Source organism: Myxine glutinosa, chromosome 14, assembly GCF_964187855.1.
Source record: "Myxine glutinosa chromosome 14, kmMyxGlut1.1, whole genome shotgun sequence".
NCBI classification, from domain to species: Eukaryota; Metazoa; Chordata; class Myxini; order Myxiniformes; family Myxinidae; genus Myxine; species Myxine glutinosa.
In genome coordinates, this window is record NC_136274.1 from 79,251,536 (window position 1) to 79,267,823 (window position 16,288).

General features: G+C 41.7%; 1 protein-coding gene across 7 annotated transcripts in view; it reads right to left on the bottom strand.

The window, feature by feature from the left end:
- The window catches only part of LOC137439946 (autism susceptibility gene 2 protein homolog), a 537,082-nt gene that overhangs the window by 127,969 nt on the left and 392,825 nt on the right, over positions 1-16,288 (bottom strand). For all 7 annotated transcript variants that reach the window (XM_068136223.2, XM_068136220.2, XM_068136222.2 and 4 more), the window contains one exon: positions 404-433. In XM_068136223.2, the coding sequence (XP_067992324.2) occupies positions 404-433 (30 nt within the window). The remainder of the gene's footprint in view (positions 1-403; positions 434-16,288) is intronic.

Genomic DNA, 16,288 nt, shown 5'->3' on the forward strand with positions numbered 1-16,288 from the left:
CGCAAAGTGAGCGCAGGACAACCGGCGAGGTGCTCCAGCGGCTTAGTTCCAGCTGCTTGGAACACAGGACCACGGTGCCACTAAGCCACGAGGCAATACTTGCCGAAGACTGGCGCCGAGGGGACAGAAGAGAGATGGTGGCGACGCCGACCGCATCAGCAATTTGTGCGCTTTGGCTCGTCCTAAATCAGCAGCCTGCGACAGCCTAATGATCGGCTTAGTTCCATGCGGCGGAAATCGGAAAGGCAGAGAGCCAACAAAGGAAACCGGAGCACTCAGAAAGATCTTGGGCCGATGGGCATTACTTTATAGCCACGGCGCAAACGGACCTGTCACCACAGAATCGGATCATGCAATGGCGACGGACACTAAAGCAACCAAGCGGAGAGGGATAAATTCTTACCTTGTCTTCTATGTCACTTTCACTGTCGCACTGGAAAATAAAGAAAGAGAAAGGTCACAATCCATCACTTTTACAGTTTTGATCTTTTCTGAAGCATTTCTCGTAAATTATGGCAACCTTTGTTAACTGGAAATGTGATGCCAAAGAGAATTGAAACATTGTGTGAATGTTAATAAGGATAACAATATGCGAAGTATTAACATTTTTGTAAGCAAATTACCACTTGCTATTCAAAAATATTTTCTATTGCAAGAACTCGATTTTACAATCTGAAAAAGATCATCCATGTTACCCCGACCAATCAAAATCCTCCTACTGGGAGAGGAGGAAGATAAGGACCATTCCCTACCCCCTCACCACCCTCACCATAAATCCCGAAATAAACCAGCTGTCAAAACAACTCAGCACTTCATGTCTGTCGAAGAAAAAGGCAATGGATATGAACTAAAACTCTTAGGGGTAAAAAATTGCCAAGATTAGTCTGAGCCCAGAAGCCTCCATTCTTCCATTCCAATCCCACCTCCTGCTCATTTCTCTACGACCCAACCCTTCTACACCTACACCTACAACCCCCTCCACTGCAGCCCCCACTCCACCCAGGGCTGTAATATCACGGTGGCAGCTCCGCAAGCCCACGCTTTATGGTGCAGAGCCGCCAACTGCCCTACAGCGCATCAATCAAACTAGCGGCACACTTCGCCCGCTTTCACCACTCCCATTCATTATCGCACACCCCACTGCGGGCCACCGCCAGGCCAAGGTAAAAGGATGGAGAGGGGAGGTGGCAGGACCACCAAATAGTCATGTAAGCAATGTTGGGCCAAAATATTATTCGTGGTGCCAAAGAGTAAAAGGGAGAGAAGAATTTCCACAGGTCATTACTACACCAGGACCCCAAACAAGGCAATGGTGCAAAGGTCGACACGCTAGATCAACACTGGTCTTGGTATCACTGTTTCGAACTTGATTTCCTCATCAATAATGCAAAAACGAATGATACAAATCAAATGGCCTGCCTTTCAACAGGAGAAACAATGACAGCAAGGTAAGAAAAACAAAACGTTTGCAGGCAAAAAACAGATTGAAATGCAAGTGAAGGGGCAAACAGGGGGACCAAGGTAAAATAGAGATTAAAAATAGGTGAGAAAATCGGAAAAGAAAGAGACTTGACACAACCAAGAAGAAAAGGCAGCAAAGACATCCTCGGGATTTCAACTACAACGGCACTCGGTAGAGCCCATACCTCCACCAGGTTGAACAACTTATGTTTTGTATCCCACTGATAGGCCAGATCTGGATTCGGACATGAACAAAAATATAATCGGCTTGTTCTTGTGGCCCAACCAACTCAACCACCCAATTTTGTCATAATTTGTCCACAACATTTTGAGATATCGTGCTACATGTCATTTCTGGCCCTATCACTCAATGGTGAAAAATCACTTGAAAAAGTTCTCAGATCCGGATCTGGATTTTCACCAAAATCGAATAAATTCATCATTGTCACACACCCAACATGTCCATCAAGTTTTGTCAAAATCCATCCATAACTTTTTGTGATATGCTGCTCATAGACAGAAAGACAAACAAACAGACAGACAGGGGTGAAAACATAACCTCCATCCACCTTCGATGATGGAGGTAAAGATGTAACAATGCCATCGTGTGACCACGAAGCCAAGTGCATTTCAACCTGAAATGTGAAACATTAGGTGCAAAAGAACACGTTTACAAGACGACCAGTGACACACAAAGGCAAGACATGGCTTCCGCGACAGACATCACGAGGAAATCCAGGAAAAGGTGCAAATTATTTTTCCCATTTTGGGGATGTGAAATTAAAAATTAAATAATGAGTAAATTATAGCAACTGCAAATTATAGCAAATATTATCCTCTTTGGGGTATACTAGGGCATGCCCGTACTATATATATATCTAAAATTATATCCCCCCCCTCTATTTACATGAAATGGTTTGGTCCATTCGCAAAGCCAAAGCGAACGGCTTGCGAGTACGGTAGAACCCCCCCCCTCTATTTACATGAAATGGTTTGGTCCATTCGCAAAGCCAAAGCGAACGGCGAACGGCTAAATCGCCATAGCTCGGTAGCTCGCTGCTCTCTGATTGGTCGAATCGTTTTTTGGACATAGCTCGGTAACTACTTGTCCGATTAATATGAAACCTTGAAAAGGCACATCCTCGGGTCCCCAGCAATATACCTGGCAAGTTTCAAGTATATTGGACCGGTAGTTGTCGAGAAACAGCGGTCGCATACACACAGAGATTACTGGAATTATAGATAGATAGATTACAGTAGATATATAGATAGATTACAGTAGATCTAAGCTTGGGTCGGTTAATCTGTGTGGATGTGATAAGCATATGATGCCTCAACAACGTCGGGTTTCCTCCCTTTCAGTTTAGTGTTAAACAGCAGTAACAACTGTTAAAAAAGGTAGTTATATGTGTTTGTGGTTTATAATAATTTACTTCTGGTAGGGGAGCCCCACGATAAATAATTTATACACGTTAACACGGCGTTTGTCCAAGATGGGACACCCCTTGGGGAGAGGGGGTATTATTAGTGCTGTATTAATATTGTTTTCTAATGACATTAATATTATTATTAGAGTTATTACTTTTATCATTAGAAGCGGCCTTGGAAAGAGGCCATGATTATCTATCTTAACACGGATTTCGCCCAAAGCGAAAACCCCCCTTGGGGAAGCAGGGATGGGAAATTAAGTCGATACAAGCTCCATCATGTGACCTTTAATCCTCTTGTCAAATTTGGGTGAGATTGGATAAGTATGGACCGAATGTATCATGATCAGAAAGACAGACAGACACTAAATTGCGTATGTTAGTATGAAGATGGAGATTAGCTCGAACCACCAGAACAAAGTTCACCACTCTTCCTGTGACATCATCACTTCCAAATATTTCATTTTTTTCCTGATGGGCATTTATTCCGAAGTAAGGATGAATTTTTTTTGCAGCAAACTTTTGAACTACTGTGTTTTATTTATTGAAGTGAAAAATACATGGTGTTAAAAATTAAGTTAGAAGTACCCTTAATATATATATCTATATATATATACAGACTTGGCATTTAATATGGATTTTTTTTTTTTCTTGACTTGGGTTTACTTTCTGAACTCAGTATATCAATCTGGTGAGTTTCTTTTACGCTTCGGTGATGTCTTTGTTGAAAGAACCATGTCACTGATTGTCTTTCGCAGCAAGAAGTCAACAACAGGATTATATCACAGGTGGCGTGACAAAATGTAAGGACAGGTACATTTGACGATTGACTTCACAATCGGGTATATAAGGGTTGTTGCGTTCTGTATTGGTGGAAAACAACTGCTGCACGTCTACAAAAGTTATTGCCGCTTCCTCTGAAGATGGTCCGTCAACTTGAAAATGCTGTTTGTCATGGAGTGGTGGCTTTACGAAATTCTGGCATGAAACAGCGTGCTATTGCTCGGCAGTATGGCATCACTCAAGGTCAGGTGTCAAAGATCCTGAAACGAAATGCTCAGAGGGGTGTCCCTACTCAAATACCGAGGCCAGGACGTCCACGCAGAACCACAAGGAGAGATGATCGCCAGCTGCACCGGTTAGTCTGCAATGGCCGTACAAAGTCAGCTAATCGGCTTAGGGCAGAGTGGCAGCAACTGACAAATGTGCCTGTATCCAGAAGGCTAGTCAACCAACGACTGGTTCAAGCAGGCTATCGTGCCAGGCGTCCCCTGAGAAAGCCACGCCTGACCAGACAACACAGCCAGTGCCGATAGCAGTGGGCCAGAGAGCACCGTCAATGGCAGCCAGGAAACTGGATTCACGTGACCTTCAGTGACAAGTCTATATTTCTGGTCTATCGTCAAGATGGCCGCGTCCGAGTGCGCAGCCAAGTGCATGAAGCCCACAACGAAGATTGTATAGTGCCAAGAGTCCAAGCTGGAGGTGGTGGGGTGACCGTTTGGGCTGCTTTTCATGCAGGGGGCAAAACTGACCTGGTTGTTCTGAATGGAAACCTGAACCAGTTCAAGTACAGGGTCATTCTGGAAGAAACATTGCTTCCATTTGCTCGTGCAGCCTTTCGAGGAAACTTTGTCTTCCAAGATGACAATGCACGGCCTCATCGTGCTCGCATGATCCAACACTTTCTTGCTGACCGTGGTGTAGAGCATATGGAGTGGCCTGCCATGTCCCCGGATATGAATCCGATAGAGAACTTGTGGGCAGAATTAACGCGTCAAATCGACAACTTGGCCAAGCAGCCTACCTCTGTGCGTGAATTGCAGCAGACTATTGTCTCTGCATGGCAAGCGATTCCTGTCCAAACCTTGGCAAATCGCGTGAACAGCATGCCTCAACGTGTACGTGCTCTCCTGAATGCTCGTGGGGGTTACACGAAGTACTGAACTGTAATTTTACTGTCCGTAATCCCAGTCATAATTTAGCTTTTGTTTTTGTTGAAAAAAAAATTGGCTAATGTGCAAAATAAAGAGATACTTCTGGAAAACGTACAGAAGTTTAACACAGTACTGTCTGTGAATTGAGTTCGATATCAGTTTATATCACTTTCAAGGATCAATTTATTTGCTTCGAAATGTCAAATGTGGTTTTTGTTTCTTTTAAAGGTCACATTAACAAAATCTCGAATAATTTCAACATAATTACAATGAGCTTTTGGTTCTAAGTCATCTTGAAAAGTAAGTTCACCCCCACAAAAAAATATTCCATATTAAATGCCAAGTCTGTGTGTGTGTATATATATATATATATATATATATATATATATATATATATATATATATATATATATATATATATATATATATATATATATATATATATATATGTATGTATATATATATATATATATATATATATATATATATATATATATATATATATATATATATATCTATATGTATATACATACATCGTAAGCCTCTCCTCAATGAAAGATACATGAAAGCCCGCTTGGAGTTTGCAAAAAAGCACCTGAAGGACTCAGATTGTGAGAAACAAGATTCTGTGGTCTGATGAAACCAAGATTGAACTGTTTGGCTTCCGTCTGGCCACACTACCATAAAGCCCAGATCGGTGGAGTGTTGCAGTGATGGTTGTCCTTCTGGAAGTTTCTCCCATCTCTGCACAGGATCTCTGGAGCTCAGCCAGAGTGACCATCAGGTTCTTGGTCACCTCTCTTACCAAGGCCCTTCTCTCCCGATTGCTCAGTTTGGCTGGGCAGCCAGCTCTAGGAAGAGTCCTGGTTGTTACAAACTTCTTCCATGTAAGAATTATGGAGGCCACTGTGCTCTTGGGAACCTTCAATGCAGCAGAGATTTTTTTTGTAGGCTTCCCCAGATCTGTGCCTCGACACAATCGTGTCTCTGAGCTCTGCAGACAGTTCCTACGACCTCATGGATTGGTTTTTGCTCTGATATGCTTTGTCAGCTGTGAGACCTGATATAGACAGGTGTGTGCCTTTCCAAATCGTGTCCAATCAATTGAATTTACCACAGGTGGACTCCAATCAAGGTGTAGAAACATCTCAAAGATGATCAAGAGAAATGGGAGGCACCTGAGTGAAATTTCAAGTGTCATAGCAAAGGGTATGAATACTTATGTCAATGTGATATTTCAGTTTTTTCTTTTTAATAAATTTGCAAAACTTTCTAAAATCCTGTTTTCTCTTTGTCATTATGGGGTATTGAGTGTAGTTTGATGAGGGAAAAAATGAATTTAAACGATTTCAGCATAAGGCTGCAACATAACAAAATGTGAAAAAAGTGAAGGTGTCTGAAAACGTTCTGAATGCACTGTATATGTATATGTATATGTATATGTATATGTGTGTATGTGTTTGTGTGTGTGTATGTATGTATGTATGTATGTATGTATGTATGTATATTATATATATATATATATATATATATATATATATATATATATATCTATATATATATACGTATATACATATATCTATATATATATATATATATATATATATATATATATATATATATATATATATATATATATATATATATATATATATATATATATATATATATATATATATATATATATATATATATATATATATATATATATATATATATATATATATATATATATATATATACATATATACACACACACACATCTCGACTGAGGACCCGGTCAGTGCGGCACACTTGTGACAAGGTGTGTTTTGAACTTATATATATATATATATATATATATACATACATACATACATACATATGTATGTATGTATGTATGTATGTATGTATGTATGTATATATATATATATATATATATATATATATATATATACATACATACACCCAGCGTTGCCCGGGTTCTTTTTGAATGAATTTAATCTTCACTACTAAAAAGGGAATAAAACGCGGCCTTGCGAAGCAGCAGAGTTTGACTATCCGCATTTCGTTCATTTTCTACTATAATTCAACTTTTACTCGCGGCCGTAGAAGATTGACAACTATAATTCAGCTCAGCTCTTAATTGCGAAATGGGCCAAGCCCGGCCGAGGTGGCCTCGACCGGCCTCGCCACCTAGCCTATAACCTTCCCGGGGCCCGTCTCGACATTTTTGGTTTTTGCCTCCGCAAAAATGCCTCCGCATAGTCCCACAATGGGTAGATGCAATCATTCACTGTCCTAAAAATAAACAAGTTTAGGTTTTTAGGTAAACAAACAAACAAACAAACAAAAATAAATAAATAAACATTCACAAGTTTGATTTAAATCCCTTCAGCTGTTTTCAAGTATCACATTTTCACCAGCCATGACAGGTTTCGCATCAATCGGTAAAGCGGTTTCAGAGAAGGGATTTTTTAAATATCGGCTTTCAAGCTAATATGGCTGCCACACCATGTGACATATGACCTTAAAAATGTACACTCTGCATATGTATGGGAAGGGGATCACGCTTGTGAAGTTCCGTGCTGATCGGATAAGGTTCCTTTTTCTATCCAAGATGGCTGCCAAACCACATGACCTACGACATCATCATTTTCAAACTATATGCAACAATGGTGTTCAATGATATTTATAAAATTTCACATCGATAGGGTAAGTGTTTTCAGAGATATACTTATTTAATATTTTCCTTCAATCCAATATGTCTGCCACACCATGTGACCAATGAAGTTTTTGCGATCATCTTTAAATCACCATGCCTAGTCAATGACACACGTAAAGTTTCGAGTCAATCAATTTGGTGGTTTTGGAGAAGATGTTTTTTTTAAGGTTTTAGGTTAAATCCAATATGGTTGCCAAACCATGTGACCGATGATGTTACAAATTTCATATTTCAATACAAATGGGTCATAGATCATGTGCATACAATGTCATATTTTTTATGATAAGGAATTTAATTAAAACATTTTTGCTTGGTATACCACTTCACCTACGATGTCACCATCATGCTTTCGTTCCCCATTGGGAGTACTTGACAATGTGCCAAGTTTAAAATTTTTCCATTCAGTGGTTTCTGAGAAATATTTTTTTAAATTATTTGCGTTTAATGTAAGATGGCTGCCATACCACTTGACCTATGACGTCACAGTTATAAAAACATTCTGCATGGGTGTCACTCCTACCCTGAAAGTTTCGTCTCAATCGGACATGTGGTTGCTGAGAAAAACGAGGTTTAGCCCATACGGACGGACAGACGGACGGACGGACAACCCGAAAACATGCCTCCGGCCACCGAATAAAAATAGACTGGGAAATATTCGACTTCTGTAAAAGAGATAAAAGTGCTATGACCGGCAATCACATCAAAATGCAGCGCTGCCCTCATCATGCTTGTCAGAAGGTTCAACACCAACCTTGTGGCCACCTGTCGCTCAACGATGACAGAATTGGCCAAACTTGAACCTTTCCTGACAAGTTAAACAGGAAAAGAAACTGATCTCTATTATAGTCTTCTCTTTCACTCGGCAGAGTTATTCTGCCTTTTTTCATTGCACATCCTGTACCGGCTTGGTCCTCCACAATCCTAAACATCCTGTGAATGTGAGAACTACTCCATTGTCCCGAGCTCCTCTCTTCGCTACCACATCGACGGTCCCTGTCCCTCCAGACCTGCACGAACCGCTCCATCTGCTGGGTGATGCGGGCACTGGGCCACCGCCTCGACAGCAGGGCCCCACGTGGGAGCCGTTACTCAACCGCACTAATTACCTTTTAATTGCTGGGAATTATGTTTGCAAATTGCATCCTCCAAATGCTTCAGGGGAGCCACTGAAGCCTCTTCTGCCCCATCTCCAATTCCCACCCACATTTTCTTTTGGTGTGACCTGGTGCACCCAAGAGTGACTGAGAAGTGTTTACAGCGAGACCACAAAACAGAAACCCTAGGCTATTTCCATTGTGTGCAGTCCCACCGCAGTTCTTCCTTGGAAAGCCCCAAATGACACACACACATACACGGGAAAAAATCCTTCAGTTAAGTTGTTGCTCCTTCACGCATAAAGAAGACAGCATGAAATACATCCTTTAACCTCAATGGACCTCATCCGCCCTGATGAAACGCATCCTCTGCCTGAGCAATCTCACCCCGTGGAAGGTCACCAAAATGTTCGCAATATTAAATGACCCCTTTCTGAGGTTGTCAGCATAAATGTGGCATCCATCCAAAACACAGAGAAAACAAGCAGAAGGCCGGTAGAAAGATGGATCTAGAGGAAGTGATCATTGTTTTATGCACGGGTCCCCTATTGGTTCCGGCAGTAAAAGTTGTGAGGCATGAATCCTCGGATGGGGGCAGCCAATTCAGATTTAATTGAAAATCAACCTCAATTTGGAAAAGAGAAACGTTCGTACTCTTGTCAGGAAGACAAAAAATAATCCAAGCAAACACAAAATATTCACCAGCGTGCGGGCACGGGTATGCGGATGCAATCAACATGTTGCATGTGGTTGGGCTCACAGGAAGCATTTGCCAAGAGGTGCAACCACATTGTAGAGGTTCAAAATAACGATGAGAAGGACCGCAAATAGAGCTTGGGGAGAAAAAGGCCGAGGGTTAGGGCAGGCCTGACAGCCCCCATCTGTTCGTAAGCCGTCAGTACGTCCAACTCTATTAATCAGTGCAGGCTGGGCTGCACCATTGGGAAAGCCAGCAGCACTGTGCAGAGGCAATAGGCCAAATGAGAGAATGCAAGACATCAATAGGGAGCGGAGGGACAAAATGTGCTGGCCACAACACATTGAAAAAAAGGACAAGTAACTTAATAAAATATCATCTTGAGGGTAAAGTTATGAAGTAAGTATCCAGGTTCCATGATGTGGGATTTGCCCTCCTTATGCTGGTGCAAAGATTAGGGTGGGAAGGATAGCTTAGAGTTATTCGCATTCACCAGTGAAAAGGCTAACCTGGGGTCGAATCTCGACCCAGTTAGAAACTGTCATCCTGATGTTTCACATGGAGGGTTAGGGATGTTGTGTGTGCCCTACATCGGAATGGCGTTAAGCCGGAAGACCCATCTGCCAGCATTGGTCATTGATAGGTGTGAAGATCCAATGGTGTCAATGAAGAAGATGCCGCAAATTATCGCCGACACCCTGACCAAATTGCAAATACCTGCCACCTTCAGTGAAACGTTAGGCCTGGCCAGCTGGTTCATGAAATACCTGGGCCGTAAACGTTCTCCGGACTGCCCCACAAGAAGGTGGGTATAATCGGGGTCGTGAAAGTAGTGGTAGTAGTATATCTGATGACCGATTGTAACACCACCTTCTATTCATTCCTCACTATTCAAGGAGTTACTAAATTAGCGCACCCTGGAAAAAAGATAATCTGAATGACACAAAAAGGTCATCATCTCATTTTTTACCCCCAGTGAGAAAGACTAATCAGCTGTCAGAGATACTGTACAAGACACCAACACCACTCATTCTGCCGTAGCGCCAATGTATCATCCAGCACACTAAATAAGCTAATATGTACAGTCAGAATCCTGTCAATTCCTCTGATGGGATCAGCAAGTCAAAACAGCCATCGGGAAGCATGTTGCAGCCATTATTTTGTGACCATGGGTCAGTCAAGGTCAACACTCGTACTCTAGTCGTGACCAAAAATATTGGCACCCTTGCAGTACTTTCAAATAATACACCATTTCTTCCAGAAAGTTGTTGAAATTTAAAAATATTTTGGTATCCACAAATGTATTTCTTTGGTTTGAAGTGGAACAAAATAAAAAAAGTTGAAACCACTAAATCTTAGCTTATTCCACACAGAAATCCTAAAACGGCCTGGACAATGATATTGGCACCTTTTAGAAGTTGTGAAAAATAATAAGAGTTCAAGCAGGTGATTCTACTTTACTTTGGAATTGAACTCGTCTGTGGTGAGTTGCAGGTGCCTGCAATATATAAATCACTTATTGTGGAGTCATTCTGCTGTTTTATGTCACTGTGTGTATCACAATGATCATGGAAAAAAGAAAGAAAACCAGAGAATTGTCTGAGGAGGTCAAACACAAGATTGTAGCCAAGCATGGACAATCTCAAGGCTACAAGTCCATCTCCAGAGACCTTGATGTTCCTGGGTCCACCTTACACAATGTTATCAGGAAGTTTAAGGCCCATGGCACTGGAGCCAACCTCCCTGGACGTGGCCGCGAGAGAAAACTTAATCGAAGGTTGCAGTGAAGGATTGTTCCAATGGTGGGGAAAGCACCTTGATGAACTGCCAAACAGATTCAAGCTGACCTTCAGACACTAGTTACGACAGTTTCAACTCACACCATCCTTTGCCAACTCAATGAAAGGGGGTTCTATGGTAGGGGACCCAGGAGGACCCCACTGCTGAGAAAGCCTGACTGGAGTTTTCTAAAACACACCTGAACAAGCCAAAATCCCTCTGGGAGAATGTCCTGTGGAGAGATTAGGAGATAAAATGGCCTTACAATGCCTGTTGTTGTTGTTGTTGTTGTTGTTGTTGTTGTTGTTGTTGTTGTTGTAGAGATTAGACCAAATTAGAGCATTTTGAAAAAGCACATCATCTCTATGTTTACAGAAAACAAAATGAAGCCTTCAAAGAAAAGTACACCTTCCCTACAGTCAAACATGGAGAAGGTTCATTGATATTTTGGGATTGCTGTGCTGCCTCTGGCACTGGGTACCTTGAATGTGTGCATGGCATCATGAAATCAGGAGATTACCAAGGTATTTTGGAGCGCAATGTTGAACCCAATGTCAGAAAGCTGGGTCTCCGTCGACCGTCATGGGCTTTGCAGCACGACAATAACCCCAAACACTTCCAGTGCACCCAGGAATGGTTGAACACAAAACGCTGGACTGTTCTGAAGTGGCCAGCAATGAGTCCAGATCTAAATCCCATTGAACACCTGTGGGGAGATCTGAAAACAGCAGTTGGGAGAAGGAACCCTTCAAATTTGGGAGAACTGGAGCAGTTTGCACAAGAAGAGTGGGACAAACTGCCAGTAGAGAGGTGTAGGAAGCTCATTCATGGCTGTAGGAAGCGCTTGACTGCAGTTGTTTTGTCCAAAGGTTGTGCTACCAAATATTAAGTCGAAGGTGTCAATAATTTTTGTCAATGCCATTTGTTTTTATTTTCTGATTTAAAATGATATATTAAGTTCTGAATAAAAAAACAAAGGTTCTGTAATATTAACAGTGAAATAAAGAATTTGGTTTTTGGAAATAAATTTTGGAAATAAATAATTTTTCGGAAATTTGGAAATAAAGAATAAAGAATATATATATATACTAGCTTGGTGAGGCGAGCGCGTCGTTACTGAGGAACGGGCTTATTTTAGCTGAGGATAATGACTGTACCTGAGTTGCTGTGTTGTCATGATTTACACCAATCATAATACAAACAATTATTTTGCACAAATGTATTTGTTGTGTTTGTGATATTACATTGTTGTAGGCAATTTCGGTTGAAGATTTAGGTTGAATGTTTTTTTTTCAAGAAAGAACCCCTCAGCACATACAAAGGGAAGGGGTAGGTGCAGACTGGAAGTTTGGGACGATTACACCTCACCACCACGTTATTCAAAACACCTCACCACCAAGTAATTCAAAACACCTCACCACCAAGTAATTCAAAACACCTCACAGCCATAAAACACGTAATAAAAACACTTCACCACCACGAAATTGAAAACACCTCACAGCCATCAAACACGTAATAAAAACACCTCACCACCACATCATTTAAAAACACCTCACCACCAAGTAATTCAAAACACCTCACCACCACGTAATTCAAAACACCTCGCCCCCACATAATTCAAAACACCTCACCACCACATAATTCAAAACACCTCACCACCACATAGTTATAAATACCTCACCACCACATAGTTATAAATACCTCACCACCACGTAATTCAAAACACCTCACCACCACATAATTCAAAATACCTCACCATCACGTGATTCAAAACCACCACAACGTTATTAAAAACACTTCACAACCACGGAAACAAAAGTTTGAAGGAGTCGTTAAGTGACAAAACAGACACTGCCCAGATGTGTAGACTGTAGATATCTATCTATAATTCCAGTAATCTCTGTGTGTGTGTGTGTCTGTCTGTGTGTTTGTATGCGACCGCTGTTTCTCGACAACCACGGGTCCGATATACTTGAAACTTGCCAGGTATATTGCTGGGGACCCGAGGATGTGCCTTTTCAAGGTTTCGTATTAATCGGACAATTACTTACCGAGATATGTCCAAAAAACGCTTCAACCAATCAGAGAGCAGCGAGCTATCACGTGTGCCGAACCGTTAATGCAATGCAAGCGTTAATGCGTTAATGCAAGGTTTTTCGTTTTTTTCCCTCTTCTCTTTCTACTTTTCCTTGCGATTAAATTGCAAACAGCCAAAATACGTTGGCGCTAATTGAATAATTGGCCATTAACACTAAAATAATCGTAACTGCGATATGCCAACTTCCGGACAGTGCAGCCTTCCATGTTGTTGTTGTTTGCAGCAGCTGTTTGCAGCAAGGGAAGGCTTTTCTTTTTTCCCCTCTTCTCTTTCTACTTTTCCTTGCGATTAAATTGCAAAAAGCCAAAATACGTTGGCGATAATTGAATAATTGGGCATTATGTTTTACAACTAATAAAAACGAATTTGCGATTCATTCGCTTTCCTGCGCGTTTGTGTACGCGATGGCGATTTCTTTACCAAACTCCGGAAGCCGTTCGCTTTGGACCGAACCATTGCATGTAAATAGAGGGGGGGGATTGTCACCACTCGCAAGCCGTTCGCTTTGGACCAAACCATTTCATGTAAATAGGGGGGGGGGATATAATTTTAGATATATATATCGTACGGGCATGCCCTAGTATAGATAAATGACTGTACCCGAGTTGTCGTTTTGTCATGGTTTAAACCAATCCTAATTCAAACAATTATTTTGCACAAATGTATTTGTAATATACGTGATATCACGTTTTATAAACAAATGAAGTTGAAAACTTAAGTTGAAAAAATTCCAAAAAAAAAAGAAAAGAAAAAAAGGAAAATTTTTCAAAAAAAATACCCTTAGGACATACCGACGGGAGAGATATGTGCATTCCAGAAGTTTGGTACGATTTTACAAAAGTTTGAGAAAGTAGTTCAGTGACAACACAAGACAACACAACACAACACAAGACAGAGACTGCATGGATATATATATATATATATGTACACACACACACATATTTGTTGTTGTTGTGTTGTCGCTGGCCAGTCGGCCGAGACGCTCCGAGTCAGATCAATGGCCTATGTGCTGCTCTACCTAGTTCCGTTTCTCTCCACGCTGGGGATCCAAAATGGAGGTGCGAGCAGACACCTCACCCAGCGGGAGAAGGAATTAGTTTAATTGAACATTATGTGCTCAAGAACCCGATTATCTTCAAAAAGGATTTAAAAGCCAATGCCGCTATTGTGCTTCAGCAATCCATCGCAGTCCGAGACCCAGTGAGATCAATGATGTGTATTTAAAACAGGAAGGGGATAACAGGGAAGGCACTCATACAATTTTAGATACTGTATAGTTAAATTTACAGTCAGTTATCTATGCGTCCCAGGGTTTCGTACGAGATAGCATATCTTAACTATGTATCATAAGGTCTAAGGCACACCACAGGAGAAGGACCAGAGAGATTTTGAGGACACGGAATTCCAATTGCGGCCCATATGGGCGCTGCAAGTCAAACATGGAGCTCGGGAAACAGGCAGAGGCAGGCAGTGACTGTGTTTTTTCAGGACATGGGAAGGTGTCGTTTGCATTGTGGTAGCTGCTTACTGGTGGACGAGGAACGGATGCGTCTGGTGAGGGACAGGCTCCACCTCTGCAGCAGCTCTTGCGGCATGTCCTCTCAAGCTGAGCCCCAGAGCAGACGATGACCTTATTTTCACTGTTCGCCAGCCCTTCTATAACGTTGGATGATGCCCCGCCCCATGACGTCATCAAGGCCCACCCGGTCTCCGCCGATTGGGAATCGAGGTGTCATTCAAGCTGAAGCCCGAACTTTATAGGTCCATCCCAAATGTTTGAGGCCTGAACTTGTGTCCAAGTCAGTCCGCAAAGTCACTATCTCCCAAAAGGACATAAAAGACAGATTTACTTAAGATAAAGCATAAAGAAGGTGTTAAGGGAGTAGTTTGAGAAACATTCGGAGGAGAGACGACAGGCTTTCAAAACAATAATCGACGCATATTGCTATTAAAATTCGTTTTACCTCACTCAATCTTTATTTATTTACTTATTTTTGTATACGTAGTCGTGGCTTGCGGAAGAGCTAGTACTAGCAGAATGAACGGATCAGACCGTAACAGGACGAAAGGAACAGCAGAGAGACGGGGAGAAACACCAAAAGCAGAGCCAAAGGCCAAGAAAGAGGACGGCGGACAAACAATGGGTGTGGGGAGGAATGGGGGGCAGGAGATGATGCATGGGGTGGACAAGATGGATGCAGAAGCAAATTTCCAGGATGACAAACTGGATATTTAGGAGGAGAGAGATTGGGGTGTGGTGAGTGGAAGGCGCTTGTTAATGAGGGTAGAAAATATCATGGTTTTGGATTGGGAATGATGTGAGGGTGTTGGCAAGAGTTGTCTTTAATAACTGGAGGAAATGATGAGATTGAAGAGAATGTGGAAGTGGGTTCCACAGGCAAGTAGAAAGAGGAATAGATGAGTGGAGGTGAGCAGTGATCCTTGATTTCAGGAGTTTACAAGAAGAGGGTTCCTTCCAGACCATGTGCCCCCTGCGGGTTTCCCAAGTTTCATTGATCGTAGAAGCTAACAACCTCTTTTAAAACCAAAAGATCCTTATTTAACCTTGTCTGTAATTACTAGAGTGTCAAAGCTCGTCATATTTCCAAAGCAGGAGCTGTTGCCCAGCTGTGCGTAAAAGCCTGTATTCCGGGGCAACGGAAGGTGGCTTCTTAAAGTGTGCAGGTCAAAGGTGACATTTGATATGACTGTGTCAAGTGCTTATTAATTATTTAGCCTAATTCCTTCACTATCGAACGTGCTGAATTTTTAACGCCGCTCATGTATTATTTTGTAGGTGCTTCAATGATGGGGGGACATGTGGCCGGAAGAACACTGTGACTGGAAAGAGTCTCACGAGGCCACGGATGGAGGAAGAAGAAAGAAAGAAGCGGAACGCAGCAAAACAAGCTTTTTTTTGAACGTGACCCCCCTGAAATATCACTTTTAATATTTAATGTAACATGGAAAAGGAGCAAGTCAGGATTATGGCGATAAAAATGCCCGAGAGAGGAAGGCAAACGCAGGATGAAAAGTAGTAAGGATGCAAAAGAGGAAGGAGAGTGAGACCATTTCCATGCTTACAAACAAA